The 27,609-nt window shown below is 42.8% G+C and overlaps 1 protein-coding gene across 8 annotated transcripts in view; it reads left to right on the top strand.

Annotated features, from left to right (window-relative positions):
- ATP8B4 (ATPase phospholipid transporting 8B4 (putative)) overlaps window positions 1–27,609 on the top strand; it is a 174,582-nt gene that overhangs the window by 70,412 nt on the left and 76,561 nt on the right. For all 8 annotated transcript variants that reach the window (XR_014777957.1, XM_084775494.1, XM_084775493.1 and 5 more), the window contains 4 exons: window positions 1,532–1,604; window positions 8,988–9,058; window positions 12,287–12,369; window positions 23,015–23,173. Coding sequence is in view for 7 of the 8 variants with exons in the window: in XM_084775494.1 (XP_084631620.1) it covers window positions 1,532–1,604; window positions 8,988–9,058; window positions 12,287–12,369; window positions 23,015–23,173 (386 nt within the window). In the remaining variant the exon portion in view is untranslated. The remainder of the gene's footprint in view (window positions 1–1,531; window positions 1,605–8,987; window positions 9,059–12,286; window positions 12,370–23,014; window positions 23,174–27,609) is intronic.

Genomic DNA, 27,609 nt, shown 5'->3' on the forward strand with positions numbered 1-27,609 from the left:
GGCTGCGCCTCTCAGTTAACATGGAGGAGGTAGCGTTTGCGATTTCCTGTGGTCCCTTCTGGAGGCTAGACCACCAAAGTAGGAGGTATAGAGCCTTCAAACAAAACTTAAGGTGGTCCCAGGCCCAAGGAACAGACACTTTTGATAGAGACTGCAGAGCATTTCAGAGGCAATGCAGTTTCCATAACTACACATCATGCCATATCTCCAGTAGACAGTCCCCTGAGAATTGACACTGATGCTCTGAGAGAGGAAGACCCAGGAGAAATGAACAGCAAGTGAAGTTTACAAGACTTCTTCGGTTCTCCCAGCGACACCGGGCTAGATAGAGTACTGCAAAGCATGGCATTGAAAAAAAATAAAATAAAACAACAATGATCAAATTTTGGCTAGAGATAAAAATACTGCAAGCTGAGAAACTTCCAGAACAACATGTACTTGGATCTGCATTAAAGAACAATTCTTTGAGCTCTTAAGCCAAATGACCCAGCAGGGTTGATAGTGTGAGGCACATTTCACAGTTGTATAAATATTTAAATCTATTTTTCCAGTCTTTAAAGTGAGTAGACGGGGCTAGTTTTGAAAAGCCGCACAGCAGAATTCACCTGGCGGCCGTGACTTACTGTTCCTGCAGCCTTTGCTTCTAAGGGGGGACTTCTAAGAGGCAGGTTGAGAATTGTTAGCGTGGAAAGCAATGCTGGTTCACATTTCAAGGAGTTCCAGAAAGCACAGTCAGGGTCACAGGATCTGGCCACAGGTGGTCTGTTTCTGCAAGGCCTGTCTGGCTTTGGGCAACCCTGACTCACTTGTCACCCGGGGCTAAATCCAATGAACACAAATGCTTTTCATCCCAACCCTTTTTGAACTTGGTGTAGTGTGGGCATGGGGCTCTAACTACATACGCAAGCTTCAAAGAAAGCTCTCAGCTTGTTGACGTCTGTTCCGAGCCATTAAGTCTTCGCCTGTTAGAAAGCCACCCAAGCCACCCAAGCCACCCGTCGGGTGCAGCACTGCGGATGTGTTGTAGGCGTGTTTCTTCATTCAGTCTTTCAGGCATGCTTTAATCTCCCTTCTTTCTTCTTGTCCTTTCCAAAAGTGTAGTTTTTCTCCCTTTTATTGGCATTTTACCTACTGCAAATGACTTCTGAGACAGTGCTGGTGCTGTTTCTGTTGCCAGTTGAGAAGTTGAGGAAACCATATGTAGGTGGACCTTTTTGAGAGACCACAGAAGTTGTATAAAAGTGGCATCAACCTGGCATCATGGCATGGTATTTCACAGACCCTATGCCAAGAGTTAGCCATTTTGGGCTTTGTATGGATGTGCCACTACTCACTAGATAGCCACAGACAAAGTATTTAGCCTGTCCGACACCCATGTTGTTCATTGGTTGTGAATGCCTCCCTTGACTTGACCTTCTAGCAAAATCTCATCCGATGCTCCTGCTCTGTTACATATGTATGGATTTATCTCTCCTTTATACTTTCTATTCTTCTCCATTGTTGAGCAAAAATATTTCTCTTCTTTTCTCAGATTGCAGAATGAGAAATGGATGAACGTGAAAGTTGGAGACGTCATTAAATTGGAAAATAACCACTTTGTTGCTGTGAGTAGTCACTACTGCATGGGATGAGCTCATATTAGAACAACACACACTTTTACTAAATTTGCAAATTTAGTAAATCCACAACAATCTAGAGTCACCGAGGAGGGATCACTGTCACACATTAGTGCAAATTCTCAATTATAAATACTTTTTAAAAATGACTTTCATGGATAAATGCTGAAGGATTCTCTCTCTGCTTGTTCCCTTAAAAATTACACAGATGTAGAACAACTTAAGTCAATATGTGAATTATTTATGCAAATAAGATTAAAAAATGCTCTCCAGAACCCTAAAATAGTTTTTTCATGCAATTTGAATGCTATTTCTTAATGTTGCAATTAGTGTTCTTAAACTGCTGCACATTTGAAGAAAACATGCTAAAGATGAAACTCATGATTATAAGTTGACGAAATATGAATCAGTGAGGTTTTTGATCATTAATGCATCATAACTTATATTTGCAAGAAACTGATGTTGTGATTTCTTAAGTAAAAGTAAATCACTAAAATGTAAACAGGTGACTGCAGTTCAAGTTAAATTTAAGGTGATAAAAATTGTACAGATCAGAAACTAAAAGTTCAAATTATTATATCAAATATATATTAGATCACTTATGAAAAATTTGTATTGCATGCAATTTTCTGAATTAGGTTTTATTTTTTTATCAAATTTGAGATATTTTACGATGGAAAATATGGCTCTAAAAATCTCTTTAAAAGAACAATACCCCTCTCCAGGTCCCTAGTACTTGGGAGGCAGATCTCTGTGAGTTGGAGGCCAGTCTGGTCTACAAAGAGAGTCCAGGACAGCCAGGGTTCTGTCACACTGAGAAATCCTGTCTTCAAAAACCAAAACAACAAAACAAAACAAAAAAGAACATCAGCCCATCACTTTCAGAAACAGCCTTTTCCCAGCACACCATCTGTGCCTGCAGAGTGCAGAGGAACATGTGCGATGGAGCTTCTGGGTGGAAAACCATTTGCAGACGAGTTCACACTTCAAGTGGCTTATTCTCTGGCAACCTCAAGATTTTGGAAAAGAGCCAGGAACTCAAACAAAAAATAAGCAAGATGTTGCCAGGACAGCCAAAACAGAGGTCTCAAAGTCTGTGCCCTGTGGCTTGGGCCCCTCAAGCGCGGGAGAGTCTGCCAGGTTCTCATTTATAATGGATTTACTTTTATTCCATGTGACTTAAATGACACATCTGGCTTATTTTTCACTCAGGAAAGACTGGGAACATGACACTAGGAGGTGGCACCCATCAGAAGAACAGCCTTCGCAGTGGGGGTTGAGGTAGATGCTTTAAAGGAACTGGCGGGCCACCAAGCCTCTGTTTACTGTTGCAATGCCTTCTGTGAAATAGGTCCCAGGAGGCGAATAGAAGAATGTATTTTGAATTTTAATTGCTCTATAGTCACATGCCTAAAGTGCCGTGTGGTTCCCACACTGGACACAACAGATGGAAGGGAGAGAATGCTTATGGTCCCCTCATTCTCACGAGGGATGCCTTCTCCACGCTCTCAATACTCCGCGTGCCCTCCCTCACTCATCCCTTCCTCTGGCAAAATACAAGCAAGACTCTTTGGTCCACAGTCCCAGAGCCCACGCTCTAACCGTGTTATCAGTAGAAAGGTAAAACTTTTAAACTTTCCATTATTGTCTGCTCAACTCCTACTCTTTGGTTCAGAGAGAAGAAAACGGTCTGCCAAATCCCCAAACACCCCAGTGTCTCTTACCCAAGTCATTTTACTCACGGTTTGCGCATGCGTAGATATTCCAGACCTACGAACAGTCTCAAGGGCAAGCAGAGCTTTCATAGACAAGGTGCTATCATCATCGGAGAGGACTGGAGTGTCCCGCTGCTGCCCACAGGCAGGACCTGTTAGGAGGACTTGCATCTCGGTAGTGACATTCAGAGATCTATAGAAAAGACCCATTTACATTTAGGGCTTTTTTTTTTTTTTAAATTCTGGAGTAGACCTTAGGAAGCCCGCTCATGAAGATAATGATCACTGTGTCTGATACTATGCTACGTACCAACATTATAATCACTTCATATGGATTAATTAGCTTACTGCTCATCTTAACCCAGTGGGGGCAGTTTATGTACGGCTTCATTTCCTTCACCTTGTGGAAGGTAAGACATGGTATCCTCAAATAGCTTGCTAGTGGAGAGCCAAAAATTAAATGTGGGATTCTCACTCTGACCTACCCCCTAACCCTCCCTCCACCTCCGCCAACTCCTTAGGCACTACGGTCTTTTTTTTTTTTTTTTCTCAGAACAGTTGTTTTGAGTCTGGGTTTCCAGAATTGGAGGCTCCCAACCTGACTACTGGAAATCAAATGATCTGTTGCATACTCGGCTTTAGTACATATTTATCTATTCAAAGTTTGAACTTTCAGCCCAGTTTATATCTGTTTATCAATAAATTATGGACGGGAAAAGGAGTTCACTTGGAATTTGTAAGCATATGGAGAATTAGGTACCTTTGATTCATGGATTTCCTCTGTCCTGGCTTAGTTTCCCTCGCTGTGGTAAACACCATGACCCTAACCATCTAGGCATGGAAGGATTTACAGCATCTTACAGCTTACAGTCCCTCCTGAAGGACTCTGGCCGGAACTCAAGCTGGGCAGAGACCTGGAGGCAGGAGCTGACGTAGAGTCCATAGAGGGGCATTGCTTACTGGCTTGCTCTTCATGGCTTGCTCAACCTGCTTTCTCATACATATAACCTAGGACCCCATGCATTGGACTGCACCTCCCACAGTGGACTGGGCCCTCCCACATCAATCACTAAATTAAAAAAAAAAAGAGCCCCACATGTTCACCTAGAGCCCATCTGATGCACATATTTCCTTAATTAAGGTTTCCCTTCCTAGATGATCTTTGCTGGTGTCAAGTTGACAAGAGTTGACACATCTCCTGGTTCCGCACTTTCTCCTTCCCATTCTCCCTTCCCTCTCCTTCTCTTTTGTTAATTCAAGAGCACAGAATTTGGGGCTGAATTCTCTAGACCTCCAAATTTTGTTTGATGACTGGGAAAGACGCATCATGCAATTCATATGTCACAACGAGGTCAGCTTGCATTAGGAGAACCATACACACGTGCTGGAAACACATTACCGAGTTCTTGATGGCACTGAACTTCAAGCCTGGAGCTGGGCACACTGGTACCACCCACACTGGGCACCCGCTCACGCGCACTCTCTTGGTTTGCTTGCTTTCATGGTGGTGGGAACAAACCAGTTACTGAACAGCATATTTGGACACTGAGAACTTGGCTGTGTGGCTCATGTAGAAAAGTCTTTCCTCAATGTGTATGCTTCACATGTTTGCTGGAGTTATTTTGTTGCTGTTGTTGTTTTAAGACTTAAGTTGAGAAACTCTAAGGACATTTTTTTTTAAAAACCCCAGCTTCCTGTGAAAATATAAAGGGCCGAAACACAATTTCTCCCTCAAAAATGAAAATAAAAGAAGTAAATGATCAATGCTCCATTTCTAAGTCACCAATGCAAAAGGAAGGAGTTTGTTCTATACAGAGAAAGGGCTTGTATGTGAAGAAATGCCTTTGTATGCACTATTAGTCTTTTACCATTTTTTTTTGTTACCCATCACCTTTTCCCATTTTCTTTTATAAATATTTTTTGCATGTGTATAGATGTGTTTGTGAATGTATGTGTATGCAGGTATGTTTGTCTGTGCCAGCGAATGTTTTGGACAGAGGAGATACCAGGTGCCTTCTTCTGTTCTTCTGTTTTATTCCCTTGACTGGTCTTTCCCTGGACCCAGAGCTTGCCATCTCTCAGCTAGTCTGGTGGTGTGCAAGTCTCAGTGGCCTGTTGCACCGGGATCACAGGGGTGGGTGGCTGTTACCTGCATTCATGGGTGCTAGAGATCTGAGCCCAGGTCCTTATGCTTTGCAAAGCAAGTGTTCCTGGCCACTGGGCCATCTCCTTAGACCCCAATATTATTTTCAATTGAAAAAAAATTTGATTGTTAAAGCAAAGTAAAACAAAATGATATATCCAGTACATATTGAATGCTTTTCACCATATGCTAACTGCGTCAGAAATTTTAAAGTCTGAATTAAAATGTTACCTCCAATCACACACACTGTCTATTTATGATTTAATTGTGATCTTTGACTCATGATACATGAATTACATTTAAAAAAAATTTGTACTGAGAGTAAATATTATGTGCATGATGGTAAAGATGAAGAACTCTGCAGTTTATAAAATCCTGGGAGCTCCCAAAGTGATGCTCACAATAGTTCCAAAATACATCTTTCCCTCTGCTTAAGGAGCTGGTGTCCCCACACTCACTCACCAGAGCATTCTGAACAGCAACAAACAGAACAGACAAACCAAGCAACGTGGGCCATTTCTGTTTCTCATAGTGTTGTCCCAGCTCCCAGCAGCCCCCAGAGCAGAGTGTTTCTCTTGTGATCTGGCCTCTGAACTCTGTTTCTAGTTCCATCACTTAAGCCTGGTGCATTTGAGAGAACTGTGCCAACACTCTGGCCTCAGGAGGGCATGGTGACACACACCATGGCTTCTGATGGCCCCTGACTGCACATGTGTTAATGTAGCTCACTTCTGGACAAAGGGGATGTATTCCCCCTTCACTCTTGGGTGTGATATGACTTACATGGGCTTCTTGTCCAGACATGAGACCAGTATTGTCCCCTCACAGAGCTGCAGAGGGAATGAAGTGTTTCTGAGGTTCTTAAAGAATTTCATGGCTGTGGATTGATACCATTTCTTGGTACTTTGTTCCTTAACTCAACCAAAATTTATGCCTGACGAACCTTGGAGACAATGTCCCTGGCTCTGAGGACTCAAATGTTATCCAGTAGATTATTCTCAAGTTTCCTCTGATGGGAATCCTGCTTTAAGCTTCCACTAGGGATCTGCTTGGGTGTTTCTCTTTCTCAGGAAAGCTAGGGGGAAAGCTGTTTGTGTTGGAAAACGCTACTTCGTTTGTGGGGGTCATCGCTGAGTTCTTGCATCAATACCTGGTGAATGACTATACTAGAGGTTAATGGCTTTGGCCTGGCCCGGCTAGGCACCTGAACAATCACACTTTCCCTTCCTGCTCTGTCTCTGCTGTGACGGTCGCCATATGTGGCTCACACCACCAGCCCACTACCTCTGACAAAAGGACGACCAAGGACCAGCAAGGCTATTGCTGTCTTTCTCTTGCTCTTGTTCATGAGTGCCCTATAAAGTTGGTGTGCTGATGACATCTTCAATGTACTCTGCTGGACGCTGTCAATCTCAATCCTTACACACAGCTTCCTTAACGATAACTATAAAAACCTCTAAGGGAGATGTCAGCAATAGGGACAGTAAGCGAGAGTGAGCAAGGAAAGGAAGGGTCAGAGACGTCAAAGGTACAGTCATCAGAGGGAAGGGAGGGGCAAGAAGGTGGGTTTCTGGGGAGAGAGAGTAGGAGCTTAGGCAGGAAGGCTAAGGTGTGTTTCCGGGTCTGGGTGAGTGCTGGTTGAGAGAATCTAGCCACTAGGTGGCGGTAGTACCTTAGTTGCAGGTTCAGAGCCTGCTGTGGATTTGCTTCTGGCTTACCATAAAGGCAGTGTTAACACAAGGGAAGTCAATATTGAATAGTGACACTGCATCACTATCTGCACACCAGGCACCAACAGGCATCTTCATCTATGCATCACAAAGATTTCTAATGATGCAATTAGGAAATTTCAGTTTTTGTTTAAAATTACTTTTTATCCTTAAGGAGAGCCATTGCCCCAAAGGGCATTTAGCTTGATTGCTGTCACGCTTTCTGCTAGAACATATTGAAATTTAAATGTGTGACGAGATTTGGGCTGTCAAACATTCAGACACAGGCAGGAAATTAGGCTAAAGTTTCATAATAAGTTGCTGGAACTTAGGTCAGTCAGTTCTTTATAGATGAATCCTTCAGAATAATATTTATTATAAAATAAAATTTTAAACAAGAAAAAAGTTTCCCAGCTAGCCAGAATTCTAAAACTGAACTGTGATGTCTTTTCTTTTCTCTTTGGACATCTTTAGATGCTTTATTCAGTAAAATTGAACAGAATTTGCATTTTATTTCAGTGCTTCTGGACTCTAACTGGAACATGTTGCCTTCAAAGCCTGGTTTTATAACATTGGTCACCATTGCTCTTTTTAATTTTTCTCTACCATAACCTTTTTATTGATTCTCTGGGAATTTCACATCACACACCCAGATCACACTCACTTCTCAGTCCTTCTATGCCCACCTCTCACCCTTCTGACCTTCCCCTCTCCAAAAAAAAAAAAAAAAAAAAAAAAAAAAAAAAAAAAAAGGTAAAAATAAAAATAAGAATAAAAAAATAGAAAAAAAACCCTCCCAAGTCCAATTTGTGTTCACTGACTGGAGCATGGTCAAACTCTCAGTGGCTTGCTCTTTAAATAGGACTGAGCCCTCCCCTCCCCCACTCCCACCAGCCATCACCTGTGGACTGAGCCCTCCCCTCCCCCACTCCCACCAGCCATCACCTGTGGACCTAGCCCTCCCCTCCCCCACTCCCACCAGCCATCACCTGTGGACTGAGCCCTCCTCTCCAGCACTCCCACCAGCCATCACCTGTGGACTGAGCCCTCCCCTCCCCCGCTCCCACCAGCCATCACCTGTGGACTGAGCCCTCCCCTCCCCCACTCCCACCAGCCATCACCTGTGGACTGAGCCCTCCCCTCCAGCACTCCCACCAGCCATCACCTGTGGAGGGCTGCCCTTCAACATCTCAGTCACATTTTTTAAGACTTCTCTTCAGGGGCTTTCTGTCTAGGAGGTGGCTCAGCCCTTAAAGGCTAGGCTCACAATGAAAAAATGGGGTGATATCTTTTTTAAAGTGCCATGTTGCAGCCCACCCTCTGTGCTCTTCGCTTGGGCCCCACTTTCTCTCCTCTTTCTGTGTTTTACCATTCTCCATCCTTTCCTCGGCTCTCCCTGTGCTTCCGTGCTGCTCTTGTTTGCTTTTATTCCTTCTTGGCTCTGGTTTTCCTCCTGTCCGTCCTACACCTTCCTTGTTCTTCCCTACTTTGAGCTGCTCATATACCAGCAGATAAGGAGTGTTAATTAGCTTATTTATTGGAAAGAGGTTTCTGTTTCACTAGAACTTATTAAATTCAGAAAAATGGAATTCATGTATGACTTACAAAAAAGGCCACGCAATACCACAGTAGTTTGCCTATTGCTGGGAGGCCTGCTCCTAGCTTGATGGCACAGAAGTGTGAAGTGGGAGGGTGGACCTCCCTCTCCACTGTTGCTGAGGCTCTGTGGCTGCTGAGGCGTGATGCAGGAGGGAGAGATTTCAACAGTCCTGAGTCTCACCTGCCCCTCTGTCTTCTCAACCAGGCCGACTTGCTGCTCCTGTCAAGTAGCGAGCCACACGGTCTCTGCTATGTGGAAACAGCTGAGCTGGACGGGTAAGTAGTAAACTAAAGCGGCTGCTTAGGCTGCAGTGCAACCTAAGATCCTTCGAGGCCAGACCCACATCTTATGTTTTATTTCCTTGTAGAACAGAAATCTAAACTGTAAAGTCCATTGCTTTTCACTTGGCAGTAATTATAAAACAATTTTTCTCTTGAATTTATTTGGAAAACACTGACTTTTCTCTTTAGCATATACTTTTTTTCAGAAACACTCTGCAAAATATGTGAACATGAATAATTTTACGTCAGGATACTCAAGTGAGATTCCTTTTGGAGTTTTTGTTTGTTTTAGTTTCATTTTCTAAGGAAAAGGAGAGGATAGGACTTAAAGCTCCCAAGAAGAAAGATTGAGACAGCTTTAAAAGGCAAATGAAGACACAGAGAGAGATGAGAGAGATGGATATGACTCAATTTTGACACTGGCTTTGAGAGTTCATCTATAGAACACTTGGCTGTTCTGTTTGGAGGACAGCTCTGTCTGGCTGACACCATTGGCTGCTCACATTGTATGGGGATTATCTACCTGTATGTGCATGACTCGGGTGGGTGGTGTTGCTATGCAGTCCTGATGTGGGTACTGTATAAGGCCCACTGTACAGAACATGAAGCCAAGGCTCAGACAGCCAGGTGACTCCCTCAAGCTAATAAAGAGGTAGGACTCAACCAGACAACATGAAGCAACCAGTTTTAGCTAGTGTTTCTCAAGGTATAGGCATGTTGAGATATTGGAGTAGTTCATCCTGTGTAAGGCAGGTTTGGGCCGGGCAGGTTTAGACACAGCTAAAGCGGCGTCAAGAGGAAAAGTAGTAGCACTGAAGTCATTCGAATACTCGAAAAGAGAATAAGCCTCAAATCAATTGTCCACTCAGTCTCAAGAACCTAGAAATAGCAAAGTAAATCCAAATGCAAGCAAGAGCAAAACCAACAAACTTGACACAAAACAGAACAAAATGAAACAATGGGACATGGTTGGTTCTCTGAAAACATCAATGAATCCACAAAGCTCGAGAAAGGCAGATGGAGAGAGAGAGAGAGGAGAAAAGAGACAGATGAGTGACATCATTAAGAAGCAAGGCATCGGGGCTGGTGAGATGGCTCAGAGGTTAAGGGCACTGGCTGCTCTTCCAAAGGCCCTGAGTTCAATTCCCAGCAACCACATGGTGGCTCCCAACCATCTATAATGAGATCTGATGCCCTCTTCTGGTGTTCAGGTATATGTGTGGTTAGAACACTGTATACATATTAAGTAAGTAAATAAAATAAAAAAAAAAAAAGAAACAAGGCATCAACAGTGTGTCTTGAAACTGCCAGCTGCATCAGCTGGATGTTTGACAGGTTAAATGAAATGGAACTTTCCTCAAAAGCCATGGACCAGGAAGTCACTATGAAACAGATAACCTGAGAGCCTTATAACTAATAAAAAAAAGCCCAACTTGAATGTAAGAAGTAAAACTCAACATATTAGGCAAAAAAGGGAGAAAGACTGAGGTTTGAGCTCTTCAAAGAATTGTTAGATTTAACATAAGAAGAGTTGTTACAGAGAGTGGGGACTTAGCTTGGTTCTAGAACGCTCACCTAGCAAGCACAGGCCCCAGGTTGGTTTCTCCAGGGAGAGGGGGGCAGGGAGATAGGAGAAAGAGAAAGAGAGACACAGAGAGAGAAACACACGGAGAGAGATGGAAAGAGAGAGAGACGGAGAAGGAGAAAGAGAGAGAGAGAAGGAGAGAGACACTGAGAGAGGGAGAGAGAGAGAAGGGGGGGAAGACAGAGAGAGACTGCATTTCATCAAATTAATATTTTAATATGTAAAATCCCTACTGATAGGAAATGGTATTGAGTTACTAACATAGAGAAATTATTTGCTGAATTACCTTGGCTACATATAGATATTTAAAATCTAAAAAAAAAAAAAAATCTGCAACCCTAGTTAGAAAATAGATATTTTCTAGCACCTCAATAAACATTTGGCCAACGAGGACACACAGGTGGCAAACAAGCGCAGGAAAAGTTACTCAACACCATTAGTGTGACATAAAAATTAATACCACAGTGCTCTGTGACCACAGATCTGTCAGAACCAGTAACACAAACAGCAGTGACATTTCCAAAGCTGGCAAAGCTTTGGAGAGGCGGAGTCACTTGCTCTCTTGTTACCGGAGGGAACAAAGTGCGATGCTCCTTCTGGAAAAATAATTTGTCAGCTTCTTAAGAAACAAACATAAAATTACCACATAACTCAGCAATTTCAAACTGGACTTTTATTCAGAGAAATGAAAACGTATGTTTCCATAAACTCTATAGTGAACACTTAGGGCGCATGCATTTCTTACATCAAAAAATAAACAATTTGGATATCTTTCAAGTGGGTGGTTGAGCAACCTTGGACATCTTGGAATACTGCTCAGCAACAGAAAGGACCAACTTATTAATAGATACAACGGCTGGGCTGATTGATTCTTCAGAGACTTGTGTCACGTAAAACCAGCTAGTCCTAAAGGTCACATAGTTTCATGGAAAACAAAACTAGTGCTTGCTGAAGAAAGAGTGAGGAACGAATTCTGAGGAAGCTGGCATGACACTCCCTTTAACACAACATAGAGTGATGGCCGTATAATTACCAATGGCTGTTAGCACCATGGCCTACTGTCTAATAGATATGTGATTCTGTTCATAGGAAGAGCAACTGTGATCTGCCCAGCTTGTTGGTTGTGCCATTCAATACCCAAGAGTTTCTTGGGATTGATACTCTAAGAAAAATAAGGCTATATTCTTTTTCCCATTAAAACTTCAGCTACTGTGTAAAAGTAGCCATGGCTGTCTTTTGCAAACAAAACTCAGTAGACAGCAGATGCTGGAGTGATCCTGGCCTCCTTTTGGCAATGGTGATCCCAGTTCCAGTGTGTTTTATAACTCATATAGCATGTGTGAGTAGGTTCGAATGAGACCATATTTCTTATGTTCTGTGTCCTTTTGAACACAAATGCAAAGCAGATCTCTGTGTTGTTACCCAGATGTGCTGTCGGTAGAAGGCCAGCTCCGGACCCTGAGACGCCCATTTGCTTTGCTGAGATGGTGTGGGAAGTGTGAGTGACATTAAAGGCCAGGCTCTCTGTGTCTCCCCAGTTAGGTTGTGTGTGTGTACTGCTCTCTATACACTTGCTTTAGTAAGAGACTATTGGATTGTTCCATAGAAAAATTCATGTCATATCTTTCATTTATCAGGGAAACAAACCTGAAGGTTCGTCAGGCACTTCCTGTCACCTCAGAACTTGGAGCAGATATTAGCAGCCTTGCAAAATTTGATGGTAAGTGTTTTAAGTAGACAAAACAAACAAACAAACAAAAAAAACAAAGAAAAAACCAACAACAACAACAACAAAACCCCCCTAAAAGCCAGAAGGCAGTGTGACAGGTAACTATCTGAGATCTCATCTTCAGGCATCGATGGATGTCATTTATGCTCATGCTGAAGGCTAACACGCCTTTATCAAGCCACTACCTAACGCATCCTTATGTTTTCTTTTGTGGGTCTCATTTCTTCCTGCTCATAGTGCTCTTCCTTTGGGAGCCTTTTGCCTCCTGGAGCTTGGCACACAGTTGCTAGCCTAGGGTGGACAAGTTGGCATTTTAGTTCCAGCCCTAGATCTGGCCTTTCACCCAATGGCTCTGTAACTAAACTACAACGTAGGTGATGACGTCTGAAGACAGATGCTGCACATGCTTCTGTGCTTTGTGTAGTGGCATGTCTTTAAACCGATAGGCCTCGAAGAGAATCACCAATTACCATCAGCCATCAGTTGCCTTATATTTTAGGCCATGGATTCTTCTTTACCATCACCATCATCACCATCATCATCATCATCATCATCATCACCACCACCACCACCACCACCATCATCATCATCATTTCGTTCAACCCAGACCCACCTCCCAACAGGTCCTCGCTTCTACATGCTTCTGTTTGTATGTTGTGATAACATTGTTTTATGATCCATGGAAGACCTCTAGGTCCTACCTACCTTAGATAGCTACATTTTTATGGTACTATGAAGACAAAGAAATTCCTTTAAAAGCAAAAGAAAGAGACACTAATTGTACAGTTTTACACATCATGCTAGGGGACTTGAGCCACCTCTCAATAGTCCTTGGCATTACTCTCTTGCAAGTTTGGTTTGGGATAGCATTATTTCCATATAGGTTGGCTTGATTTACTGGAGTCTTAGGAACTTAAGACTATCCTTCTGAGATGTTTCTATGGCGGTTTACTGAGAGATAATGAAGATAAAGGGTCTTGGCAATGCCCCTTAGTTAAAGGCGGGGAAGTTTATAACATGAGTCTTCTCCAACACACATTTCAGAATGTATATAGTCTATGTTTGTCATTTGTTTGTAAATTCTGCCTGATTATGTTAGCATTTTAATCGCTCTTAAATGACTGTTGTTGTAATAAATGTTTACAGAAAAATATTCTTCCAAACTAAGATTTAATTTAGAGGAGCAGCCAGGAAACTTTGAATAGCCCAAGAAATATTTTGATTATATTAAAACAAATTATAAATTTTCTAATGAAGTCTTTTTTTCAATGAAATGTTACTGTTATGTAAATCCAAGAAAAGTAAGTTGTATTTCTTCTTAAAACACTGTGTTGACTATTTATAGAACCCTAAAAAGGCAATCTAAATATAATTTACTATTACTCATTTCTTCCCTACAGAACTGTACCTTTATATCTTCATCAGCCTACAATGAGATATAAATCTAAGGCTTTTTGTTTTCTTAACCATAAAGTGGTTATTTGAACTATTTCCTTCCTTTACAGACTTTGGCACAGACTACAATGCTGTTATAAGAAACCCTGAAATCTCAGTGGTGTGAACACAGTGAAATTAATTTCCTGCTCATGTCAATTCTGATGTGGGTGGGGTAGATGACCCTATTTTGTAGTCATGGAATTTGGACTAAGAGTGAAGGTGAAGTGAAGGAGACACAGTACCTTTTATCCAGGTTCCCTTTTATATTTCATGGCCCCGATACCGCTGTAGGGAATATTAGGATGTGATGGATGTGGCTATTTTTCTGAGCAGTGCCTGACATGACCACCTTGCCTGCCATGCCTGCCACATCTAACCCTGGCATCTTAGGATTTTCACAGGTAAATTGACAAGTTGCCTGGGACCTCAGTGTCACAGGACCCACATGGTGCTCCTGACTCCTCGGGTCACAGGCCATGCAGCCTCTTCCAATTGGCATCCTAACCCTGCCTCTCAGGCTCTATGCAGAGTTCATATCAACCACTCAGGCCACAGACCGTACTTCTGTTGCCTTCTGTACCCTAAACCTACTATCTTTATGCCTACCTTTGCCACCCAGGCACTACCCCCCTTTGCTAACTCAAACAAGGCCTGCCGATGAGGTCAGAAGTCACTGCATGCTGCCTCACATGCAAGTCAAGAGTGAGCAACCCCCACTGAGCTTCAAGCCTCACCTGGGTGATCCAGAACCTGGCAGGCCCCAGTAGCAGCAAGCAGAGACTTAAACGCCTACTCAACACAAGCGCATCAGAAACCCATAGCAAAAGCTACAGCTGATGAAAGAAAAACAGGATTAGTCTGGGGCGATGGCTCAACGGATAAAGTGTTCGCCTCACAAACATGACTAGGGGGTAGGTCCCCAAAACCCACATAAAATCCAGATGGAAGTGGTGGCCCACTCACAATCCCAGCATGCAGGAGGCAGAGACAAGGAGTTGTGTGAGGAAGCTGGCTAGCCAGGCTACCTGAAATGGCGAGCTCTGGGCTCAGCAAGGGACTCTGTCGCTGGAGTCACCTCAGTCCTTCATGTCCATGCATATAAACACACACTTGCACACACGTGAGCGCACATACACTCATAAGTGGTCCCAGATGAAAGCTATCTAGACAAAACTCCAGAAAAAGAATTGAAGAAAAAAATACATTCAAAGAATTAACAGAGGGCACAGACAAATTCTTGTAGGAATTTAAAGAGGACAGTGATAAAGCACTGGATGGATTCCAAAAGCACACACACAAACAGATGCTCAAACTAGGAAGTCAATTCAGGATATGAGAATAGAATTCAGTGAAGAGGTAAAATTGCTGAAGAAAACTCAAAATGAAATTCAGCTGGAAACAAAGAATTTCACAAGTGAGAGAGGGTGCAGTGAGAAGCCTCACTATAGTATCTGTCATATGGAAGATAGAACACCAGGCTCCAAACTGTCATTGGAATTAGATTGGACAAACAGAGAAAGTGAATTTTTAGCCAAGGAGCACCCAGAAGTCTCCAAAACAACGCAGATGATTGCTATCACCCTTGGGGGCCCAGGAGAGCCAGACATAAAGCCCTAGTGCCGAAGATAACCTCACAGATTTGCTTATAGAACACAAAAATATGAAGCTGGAATTGAGCAGGAAGATTCTTCCCTCTGGCTTGTGGTCATAGTCCTAGAAGGTGCTGGAAGGTGCTGGAACAGGCTGGAAGGTGCCGGAGGGTGCCATGTAGCATGCTGAGGAGAAAAGTCACCAGTGATCTTAACTCACTATAGATCACGTGTGCAGCAATACTTACCTGACCAGAAACACGTGCCCACTGGCATGAGAGTATTTTGGAGGGTTACCTCCCCCTTCTTGGAAGGAATACATGCTTCATGCTGTAAATCTGCTGAAAGCTGGGGAGCTCACTGGTTCTAGAGTGAATCTGCTGTTGAAGCTTTAGTAAATTGAACTTGAAGTTAAACTGCATTCTGGGTATTTGTTTATGCCCATAGACTAGTGCAACCCTCCGCTTCGTCTAGCAGTTGTCACTCTCAGAGTTGGGACTCACACCAGATAAGAGTGCTGAGAATAAGTGCTCAGCCCTAAATAGGACATCTTTATGACCACCTTCCAATCCCAGGAGCATTGCCGAAGAGAGGGTGGAGAGACTGTAAGAGTCAGAGGCTGGGGAGGAGTGCTGTGAAACACTGTCTTGTGGACATGACCTGGCTGTTGTAAACATGAACAGACTACCTGCACAGGACCTGTAAGCACACAGAAAAGGAAAACATCAGCGTAGGAGGGGGCTAATTGAAGAGAAGAAGTCAGGAGGGGCATTAGAGGAATAACAGAGGGTTATTTGGCCCCAGTATAAACACGACTCTCTGCATCTGAGTATAAAATGGCCCCATATAAAACACTAATATAAAAAGAGACATCAATAAATTTCAAGTCATCTTCTGGTGACTAGACAAAATCCCAATGCTCTGTCTTTCAGTTGACATTAAAAGTATGATGTTAATCCCAGCAGTAGGGGAGGCAGAGGCAAGCGGATCTCTGTGAGTTTGAGGCCAGCCTGGTCTACAAAAGTGAGACCAGGACAGTGAAGGGTACACTAAAAACCCAAAACCAAAAGCCTGCACCCCCAAAGTGTAAGTTTTACATATTTTTGCAAATATCCTGCCCAGCTTTGGGAAGTTGAAACATACAAGATTCATGTGTGAGGCAGGTCCTTGCTTATGCTGTGCTACATACATACATGCATACAAGCAACTTCCATCCATCCGTGCACACACACACACACACACACACACACACACACACACACACACACACACACACTTCTTGTGATTTCTGGGCACATCTGGATATCACACAATTTTTTTATTTCTAGTTATTCTATGGGTTTTCTTCTATTATTTTCCAAACTATGCTAACACCAGGTCACCATTTTCTGACTGTACAGTGTAAGTACACATCTATCTTTCAAAGTGTCAGAACATTGCCAATCCCACTCCTATTCTTAGAGCTAAGTCCCCCACTGAGGGCAGCAAGTCCAGGATTCCCAATCGACCTTCAATCAAAGCCCGGGTGTTGGTCTTCAGGACGCTTCTGACAATTTCTGTCTACAGACTTGCACTAGGGCTCTTCCCAAAGAAGCCTTTAGTTGGGTGATGGTTATCATCATTCTCAGGCCCTAGACATGGTGTTGATACAGGAACAAACATTCACTGTATACTGTAAGTTACCTTATCAAATACATACAGCCTTTTATGCATTTGTGAGCCTGGTTATGTGTGCAAGAGTGTGTGTGTTTGTGTGTGTGTGTATATGTAGGTGTGCGTGCAGGTATGTGTGCGTATGTGTTTGTGTTGGGTGTCTTTCTCTATTGTGCTCATTTTTTTTTGAGGCAGAGTTTTTTACTGAATCTGGAGCTCACAAATTGTGTAGGCTGGCTGGCCAATGCTGCCCAAAAGTTGGTCTCTATTTCCTAGCACTGGGATTATACAATTGCACGCTTCCATGCCTGGTTTTTTCATCTGGGTGCCATAAATCCTAATTCAGAGCCGTATTCCTTTGCGTGCAGCAAATACTTTAACCTTTGGGCCATCTTCCCAGCTCCATCCTTGCAGCTTGTGAAGGAAAAGTTATCACTAACTCTAATATGTGGATAGGGAACCTGAGACTGAGGAAGATAGAATTTTCCCTGTGTCATGTGGCTGTTTAAGTAGAGGAGTCAGAATACAAACCAAAAACTGTCCTAAGAAAGCACACAAAACCACAGCTCTGAACCACAAGCTGGAAGGCAGCGTTGGAGACAGAGGGCTGGCTATGTATCACAGCTTAGCTCCTGAGAGGATGAAAAACATTTAGAAGTAAGGTAAGCAGATAGGAACAAAACTAATTATGAGAAATCAAAGCCATCTAAGGTGATGTCATTATATACAATTGTAGGCTTTGAACTTTTTCAGACCTACTTTAGTTGGGGTTTTTAAAATGCCTACACCTCCCTTCCAACCCACTCTAGATAGGAAAAAAAAAGAAGTTAATAGGAATAGAAGAGATAGACCTTTTTTTAGACTCAGTTCCTTGGAGCGATTCCACTGGCGTAGTCGGCAGGATTCCAATAGACCAGTTTAACAGTAAACCAGTATTCAGTGAAGGTGACTGTAACTGCAGGCGCTGGAACCCAGAGCATCAGCTGGTGCCTAGAGCAGCAGCCAGAGCCCTGAGCCTCGAAGCCTTCACTGGAGTGGTTCTCTCTAGTAGCATCTTGAAGTGGACTGATAAATAGCCAAGACCAAAAAAGCCCTGCCTCTTGTTTTGGGTATATATATATCTTCTCAGAGTCCGTACTAGGATGTTTATCAGTTGGCAAAGACCATGCTCCGGCATGAAGTAGTTACTCTTTCAGTGGACAAACATCACCTGTTTTCTCACAAGTCTGTTTTCAGTGGAAAAACACCACACCCCCCCACAAGTCTGTTTCATATCCCACACTTGGGATCAAAACAAAAACATGTTTACATTCACTACTTACAATTTTGAAAGTAGCAAAACTCTCAGTGACTTAGAATTTTTTCTGAGTCAAGAATTTAGAGGTGCTGTCCAAACAGACTAGTCTACTTGAGACAGGAGCAGGTTTTGGTAGGTGAATATGTTAATTTGAAGAGCTTTCATACAAATAACTATTTTATTCATTTCAAATGTCTGAAAAAATAATAACTAGTCTGTTGGACTTGATAAAAATATGAAACTCGCTCTAATATTATAATAAATACAAAGTCGAGTTTGACTAGCCTTTTTATGTTGAGTCATATAGGACATGAACAATATTTATAAATAAATACCTAGAAATGCTTATTAATAACATATTTTTAAACCAGACATTTTTACGCCTTGGGAAAACCCAATAATATACATGTGTTTGAAAGTGTTCAAGGATCTTTTGATAATTGTTACTGACTGGACTGTGGTCTGTGTTTTGCAACTAGTGACACATTTACATGTTTTGTGTGACTGTGCCCGTTCTGAACCAGAGAAGGGTTGACTCTTTCGTTAGGAATCTTTGTGTATTTTGTGGTCTTTCCCTAAAGAATAGCATGTATATAATTAAAACAAAGAAAAATAACATCTATTCTTGGTTAAAATATGTAAATAAATAAATAAACGGACTTGGTTAGCACCTTGTGACTTTACAGAGCTTATGAGAAAACTCTTCAGTTCAAATGGATGGAAGTACAGTCCAACACAGCACAGCTGATACATGGGGCATAGATCCCATTAAAAGACATGAAGAATAATTTCCTGTTGATTGGTGGCACTAATATGGCTGTTATGTTATTAACGTTGCGTGGCTCATGGCTCAAAGTTGACAAAGTTGTGTTGGGTCTTGGCCTCCAAGAACTCAAATAGAATCCCATGGCTTTAGGAACTATCTCTCTAAGGAAAAAGGTACTTAATTCAGTCGTCAGCCCAGCAGTAGTTATGCAATTGGCCAAATATTGAGAAGTTCTGGGCTAGTGAAATTCTTGACCAGCGGTAATGACGCCTTAGCCTGTCCTCTGGAAGAGTTGCTGTGGACCATTGAGAATCATCACTAATAATATGCAGAAAGAAGGAAAGCTAATTAGTTTTGGAAAATAGTGGGGTATTGTGCACTAATAATTTTTATTAGTAAACCACATATTTCCTCTGTGAGCAGATAGTTCGAGAAGCTTATCAAATTGGTAGTGAAACAATAATCCAGCAGGCTGAATTTGGGATTTAAAATGCCAAGGAAAGTTAAAAAAAAAATGAGAACTTGTAGATTTGCTCAGTTATAGGTATTCCTGCATCACTTTAAAATGGATGAACTAGTAAATGTCTTCATATCTCTTCTCTTCAGAGGGGGAAGTGAGATTAACTATTGTGATTATGTTTATACTTAATTATTGAGATGTTCCCCCACCCTGTTGTATCATTTCCCACTAGGATAATTATGTAAGAAATTATTCTATCTTCCCCAAATGATTTTCTTACCCTTTACAACCATTTACTATCTCTTCCTCTGATGGAATTAGAAGGAAGCAGGCAAAGCCCCCAGGCAACCTTGCTTGGGTCTTATGCTTTGTGGCTGAGAAACAGTTTTGCTTGTATCTGATGTGCTTTAAGGTGACCACCTGCTTCCCGGCTTCTCTTACAGTTAGGTCACACTAGATATTTGATATTCAAATCCCCATATTTATGATTCTTGTCGAAATATGCCTACCCTTTCATTTATCATAGATTTACTGTGATACCTATGCCATTGCTCAACTGGTTTCCTTTTGAAAGAAAAGTATGTGTTTGAGTTTTTTTACTTGCACATATGTAGGTGTACCATGTATGTGCCTGATGCCCTTAGATGCAGAAGAAGGCATCGGATACCCTGAAACTAGAGTTGTAGCTGCTGCGAGGGTGTGGCAACCTAGGCGTGGGTCCTCTGCCAGAGCAGTGCGTGCTCTTAGCTACCGATTTAACTGCCCAGCCCCACACGGCCTTTCTTGAAACTCTTTTTCTAACTATCTGACCAACAGATATTTTCAGGATGTTATTACGCAGACAGTGTGGTAGGTTGTAGGATGCAGGGTTTCCCACAAAGGGAGCTGGTCCCCTCTTTGGAAAAGAGAGGAAGAGAAATGGGAGCTTTCATATTTTATGCTGACAGAGCTAAAAAAGGGGAAACAGCATTTTAAAAAATCAGTTAAAAAAAGATAATTTGGCTTTCCCCCCAATGTTCTGTTGTGCTTAGAGCTTAGAACACTGGGGCTACACTCTTAGAAAGTTGTGTTGGTGTTGGGCCTCCAGGAGGTCATATAGAACTGGGCCCTGTAGTCCCTGGGCAGAAAGGCATCGTCAATGTGAGGCCAGCTGTGAGCTCGTATTCTTGCCGAGCATAGTGAGCCGAGTTGTTCAAGGTTGACTTTCCCTCCTTGTCAGCCTTTGTTTATGACAATGAAAATGATCAAACGAACCTGCCTTTTATATTGTTATTGGCAAGGACCATGTATCATGTTGTTTTTGTTAAGGCACACTTTTTTTTTTGTTTAAATAGTGGCCAAATTTGAAGTTTGGGAAATTGAGTCTTGGGTGAAGAGACTGGAATAAATTTTTAGGGTCTCTGCCATCCTGTTATTTGTGCAGGCTTTGCTGGTGAGACCAACTCAATCCAAGGTTATGTGAGACTCAGAGATAAAAGTTATTGCTCAAGGAAAATATGATCACAAAATCTGAACATTTAGAAAAAGCCTCTGGGTCTACAACATAGTTCAAATCAGCTTTAATTTACTTTTCAATACACAAATAAGCTATAATGAGAGCAAACCACAATTGGGCTACTTGGTCTAAGGAACAACCTTGTGCAGGTTGTTTGCCTCATTGGAGCCCAGGCCAGCAGGCTCTCTGGAGAGCTGGCTGTCTGAGGAGGCCTAGGGAATGACGGGACAGAGACTCTTTAGGCCATTTCTTTCTTTCTTTCTTTTTTTTTTTTTTCTAATTGGGAAAAGGTAAAGGAAGGTTAGAGAGGGCTTGACTTTTGTATTTGAAGTGTGAAAGCTCAGCTGGCCAGGCAGCTTGTGTTATAGCTGAGGCTGCATCTATGACTTTGGAGAGCAGTAGTCCTTGGAAGGAAAGGACGGGCAAGGAGTCTCTTCAGCATCAGAAGATGGCTTAGAGAGAGGATGGGGCTCCCACGCACTTTTCTTTAGTGTTTAAGTCTCAGGTAAAGGCACAGTGTCCAGCTCGTGTTACTGTGTGTGTGGGGCAGACCTTTAAGATGGACGGCCTAGGGGGAGGATCGGGGCATTATCAATGTGTCCTTGAAGGGGACTGTAAAAGAAGCAAAATTGCTTTTCACACACCCCTACCATAATGTGCCACCACAGACTCAAGATACCTGGACCAATTGATTATGAACTGAAGTCTTCAAAGCTATGAGCCCAAACTCACTCTTTCTTTCTTTCTTTCTTTCTTTCTTTCTTTCTTTCTTTCTTTCTTTCTTTCTTTCTTTCTTTCATTGGTATTCTTAGGTTTTCAGCACAGCAATTAAAAGATGCCCTAGATGGCACTGTATAGAACTCTCCTCAACCAATGCTGAAGACTGACCGCGGCCCCCCTCTCCCTTTTATTTTCCAAACCACCTTTTTGGCTTCTGGTTTTAAATGCACTTTTCTTGCTTCTGAGACAACAAACTTGTAAGATGCTAATCTTACCTCTGGTTCTGGCCTGAGCCCACGTGTTCTCACTCTCTTCCTCCCCCCTTTCTCTCAGTTCTTTCATGTCTTTGTACTCATCACTTCTAAAAACCGTAGCGCATTTGTTTGTAATGCAAATGTAGATGAGCCTAGTAGTTACATCTTGTGAAGGGTCTATAAAAGCCATTTATGTTTTCCATTTCTACCTAGATCGCCCCCACCATGAATGTTCATGTTCTGTTTGAAATAATGGAATGATTCGATTCATTGATTTGGGATGAGCATGCCTCTTCTTGGAATTAAAAAACAAAAACAACAACAATAAGAACAACAACAAACCCCAAACACCAAAAACTAGAAATGTTTTCTGGCTAGGTCGAGCAATCTATGTGGTGCCTTTGAGAGTCCACAGATTTCTGAATGGAATCAAGATAAGAGGCAAGGGAGACCTGAAAGGAATCTCAGCACACGGGGCAAACAAAGGTCAGGTTTCCTTGGGGTGGGGTATATTAGGACCCCAAATCCTTACTATGAACATAGAAAACTGATTAACTTTAATTGTGAAACCAAAACTGGGGCATGTTAACCTATTCGGCAGTTCACAGTGAGTGAAAAAAAAAGTGGACATTTATCATTTTATACTTGTAAAAAGTCATTTTAGTATATCCTAAGAGTAAGGACAGGTACTTAAATTTTTTTTAAAAGGAAAATATGTCTCAGTGCTCTTGTGGGCTCTGTTCTTATTTGGTCAGCGTATTCAATCCTGCTTCAAAACATTTGATAGATTCCCATCTTTGCATGTTGCAGCTTATTTTTTCCCAGCACAGTCTTGCATGTGTGGCAACATGCTTTCTGAAAAGGAAGGACAATGCATTGCGTATCAGCAGTGGGGGTGGTAAAGTAGTGCTGTGGGCTTCTGAAGTGAGCTTGCCGTGGGTCTGAAAAGCCTTCTTATTTTCCAGGGATTGTTGTCTGTGAGGCGCCTAACAACAAGTTAGACAGATTCTCTGGGGTCCTCTCTTGGAAGGACAGCAAGCACACCCTCAACAACCAGAAGATAATCCTGAGAGGCTGCGTCCTGAGGAACACCAGCTGGTGCTTCGGGATGGTTCTTTTTGCAGGTACAGTGTAGACCAGGGCATTTCTGTGCCAGCCCTTCCCACAATCACTTCAGCACTGCTTGTGGTTCTCCGTGGAGGTGCGTGTGCACAGAGTTTTTAGTGAATGCCTGCTGAGTACTGGCTCCTGAGTTGATCTCAGAGTGTCATACCCCTAGAGGAGACAGCAGTGTTCTGAGTTTAATCCATGTGGTCCCAGTGTGTGAGAACTCCTGATATTGTGAACTAATTCTTAAGGATGCTGAAGCCTTTGTATCCAGTGGTATCTATAGATCTACTGTTCAGCTTCCTTCTCTTTAGCCCCATCACACGCATCTCTGTCAGTCTATTTACTCAACCTGCCCTTAAAACCAAAGAGAGAAAGACCCTCCCTCACACAGCAGCGCATGTTGGTTGGTTTTGAAAAAGTCGAGAGGCTCTTTTTGAGAAAGACTTCTCGGAGAGCAATCATTTCCATTTGTCCTCGGGACAGATAGGTCAGAAAGCTATATTTGATGGGGCTAGGCTGGGAGGGATAGAGGGAGGAAGAGAAGGAAGGAGGGGGGGGAGGGAGGGATGGAGAAAGAGGGAAGTAGGGAGGGAGGAAAAGAGGGAGGGAAGGAGATTCTCCCACTTTTTATTCCCCTCAAATTTTCCTTTTATTTATTCTTCTTTCATACAATATATCCTGGTCACAGCATCCCTCCTCTTCACTCCTCCCAAGATGCACTATGACTAGGAACAAACCTCATCTCAAGGCTGGGTGAAGAGGAAAAGGGCCCCAGAGCAGACAAAAGAGTCAGAGACATCCCTACTCCCACTCTTAACAGCCCCACAAAACCCCAACCTAAATAACCACGGCATCTATCCAGAGGATTTAGCACAGAGTCACACAGGCTCTGCAATTGCCCCTTCAGTCTCTGTGAGGCCCTATGAGCCCTGCTTAGTTGATTCTGTAGCCTGTGTTCTGGTGTCCTTGACCCCTCTGTCTCCCACAACCCTTTCTCCCCTTCTTCTGTGGTTTGTCCCAAGCTCTAACGTCTGGCTGTTTTTTTTCTCCACGTCCGCTCTGCTCCGATGCTGGAGGAAGCCTCTCTGATGATGACTGGGTTAGACACTGATCTCTAAATAGAGCAGGATGTCATTAGGAATCATTTCATTGACTCCCCTCCACTGCCCACTTTTGTTTAGTTCTACCCTGGGTCTCTGGCATCCAGTTTCCTGACCATCCAGGCAGTGTCAGGCATGGGCTCCCTCTTGTGGCGAGGGCCCCAAGTCAGACCAGTCATTGACTGGCCGCTCCCACAAGCTCTGAGCCTACAGTGCCCCAGCACATCTTGCAGGCAGGAGAGAGGTTGTAAGTCAAAGGTTTTGTGACTTTGTGTCCTCCATTATGGAGAGTCCTCACTAGGGCCACCCTCATAGGTTCCAAGAACTTTCCACCGCACTAGGCTTCCTCATCACACCCCTAATGCCTCCCCCGCCCCCATTTCAGTTATCTTTCCCCACCAGATCCCTCCTGTTTTCATCTCCACCTGCTCTCAGTTTACCTCAAAAATCTCTTCTGTTTCCACTTCCCTGGGAGATGCACTGGTCTCCCCTAGAGCCCTCCTTATTACTTGGCCTTTCTGGGCCTGTGGAATATGGTGTGATTGTTGTTTACTTAACAGCTAATAATGCACTTATTAGTGAGTACATATCATGTTTTTCTTTCTGAGTCTGGGTTGCCTTGCTCAGGATGATTTTTTTTTTTCTAGTTCCATCCATTTGCCTGCAAATTTCATGTCATTAAAAATATGAATAACACTCCATTTTATAAATATACTATATTTTCTTTATCCATTCTTCAGTTGAGGGACACCTAGGTTGTTTCCAGTTTTTGGATATTATTAATAAAGCTGCTGTGAACATAGTTGAGCAGTGTTTTTGTGGTAGGATTGGGAATCCTTTTTGTACTTGCCATTTTTGTCTTCTTTATCTCTGTGAGTCTGAGGTAGCATTCTTCTTCTCAGGAACAGTAGCACAAGCTGACAACCCCACTTAAATTGTACTCACAGCTTCACTTTCTAACCCTTGATTAATAACAAATTCTCTTCATTGTGATATCAAATTCAAATGTTTTATGTCTGCTGATTATATGTGAAATTGAAATTAAATTGTTTTTCTTAACTGACTCCTTAACAACAACAAAAATGCTCATCAAAGACTAATTGTGTTCCCAAACTAGAAAAAGTCTGTCTGGTTGCTTCTAAGTCCCCTCAGCAGTGGGTGCGGGCATTGCTGTTGCTCTTAGGGCGTTGCCACGTGTGAAGACCCAGCAAACCTCTAGAAATGAAGCAGAGTTGGGCTTTTGTCTAAGGTTGAGCCTAGTTTTACCATTCTTTCATCAGGTGCTTTTTTTTTCATTAGCAAGGTAAGTAAGTCTATGGTTATTTATGTTGTATTTTCCTCTTTCTTACAGAGAAGTAAAAGGCTGACCTTATCCATACACTTCCTTTACTTTCTGCTTAAGAACATGGAGATCTCACAACGGTCTCCCCATCTGAACGTCTTCTGTGAAATATTCTTTTGGCTTGATTCCATCCCCCTCCCCGACCCCCGCCTTTATCACTGAAGTGGAGACTCCTCATCCTAGACATGGGCTGTTATCCAGAAGCTCACTGCATTTGTCCCAAATTGCTAGCTCAAGACTCTAAGTCATAATATAGGTGCTAGGACAGCTGTTGAGAGTCACTGCTGAGAGCTGTTGAGGGGACCATGGTCTCCTCAGGAGATTGTCTCTGTGGGAAGGAGGTGTGTTGAACAGAAATTCACAGAATAGGGATCACTGTGGGTTCAGATTATTTAGTAGTTCCAGACTAATCCTAGCTCTAAGACTTCTAGGCTCCTCCCGCTGTGTGACACAGGATAATCATGAGCTCACTAGAATAACTAGTGATAGAATAACTATTTTTTTCCCATGCCTACTTCTCAATTCCTCTTCTTCTTCTTCTTCTTCTTCTTCTTCTTCTTCTTCTTCTTCTTCTTCTTCTTCTTCTTCTTCTTCTTCTTCTTCTTCTTCTTCTTTTTAAGATTTATTTATTTATACAGTGCCTGCATGTGAATCAGCAGGCCAGAAGAGGGCACCAGATCTCATTATAGATGGTTATGAACCACCCTGTGGTAGCTAGGATTTGAACTCAGGACCTTTGGAAGAACAGTCAGTGAGTGTTCTTAACCTCTGAGCCATCTCAGAGCACCCTGTCTGAGCTAGGAAAACTGGGCTATTCTCTGTACTTTGGTGGAGGAGAAAGGGAGCTTACCGTTCTTTTGTGATATAGTCTGAATGTTCACTTTTAGATGCTATTGGTCAGGTTTTGTAAAGCAGACAATGTCTGCGTTGACTTTAGTTAACAGAGAACTTAGCTAGAATACTGGCAAGCAGAGTAAGTCATTGTTGCTTTTGTCCATGGCAGAGCTTAAATAGATGGGTATCCCAAATGCCTACATTTTGAGATATTTGATTAAGAAATAAGTACTAGGTGGTATTTAGATCTTGTGAAAATTCAACCCAAAATGAATTATTAACTCTTCTTATTTTATTTTCATATTCCTTTTTTACATTTTTAAAAATTTACATATTCACTTTACATCCCAATTGTAGCTCCCCTGTCTCCTCTCCTACCAATGCCACCCTCCCCCCTCTGCTCCCATCCTCCTTCCCTTCTCAGGAAAAGCGATCCCCTCCCCAACCCAAGCCAGCACATCAAGTCCCATCAGGACTGAGCTCATCCTCATCCACTGAGGCCAGGCAAGGCAGCCCTATTAGGGTAAAGTGATTGAAAAGTAGGCAACAGAGTCCATGTCATAGACAGACAGCATCTGCTCAACTAACTAGAAGACCCACATGAAGACCAAACTGCCCGGCGGTTACACATATGTACTGGGGCAAAGTCCAATTCATGCATGCTCTTTGTTTGATGCTTCCATCTCTGTAAGCCTCCATGGCCTTAAGTTAGTTTGACTCTGTTGGTCTTCTTGCATAATTCTTTTCCCCTTCTGGTCCTTCTGTCTTTCCCTCCACTCTTCCACAGGGCTCACTGAGCTCCACCTAATGCTTGGTATGAGTCTCAGCATCTGATTCGATCAGCTGCTGGGTGGGGCCTCTCAGAGGACAGTAAACATAGCGTATCATTAATGGTGTCAGGGTGGCTCTCTCCCACAGGAGGGTCTCAGGTTGGGCCAGGCATTGGTTGGACATTGCCTCAGTCTCTGCTCTATCTTTGTATCTGCACATCTTGTTGGCAGGCTAAACTTTGGGTAGAAGATTTTGTAGGCGGATTGGTGTTGCTCGCCTACTACTATAGGTTCTTCCTGGCTAGAAGGTCGCCTCCCCAGTCTCCCTGTCCACCGCTGCTGGGAGGAGGCTCAGCTAGAGACACCCCCATATGCTCCCTGGAGCCTCCTTGTCACAGGTCTCC

Source organism: Acomys minous (assembly GCF_964271855.1).
Source record: "Acomys minous genome assembly, chromosome: 3".
Lineage (NCBI taxonomy): Eukaryota > Metazoa > Chordata > Mammalia > Rodentia > Muridae > Acomys > Acomys minous.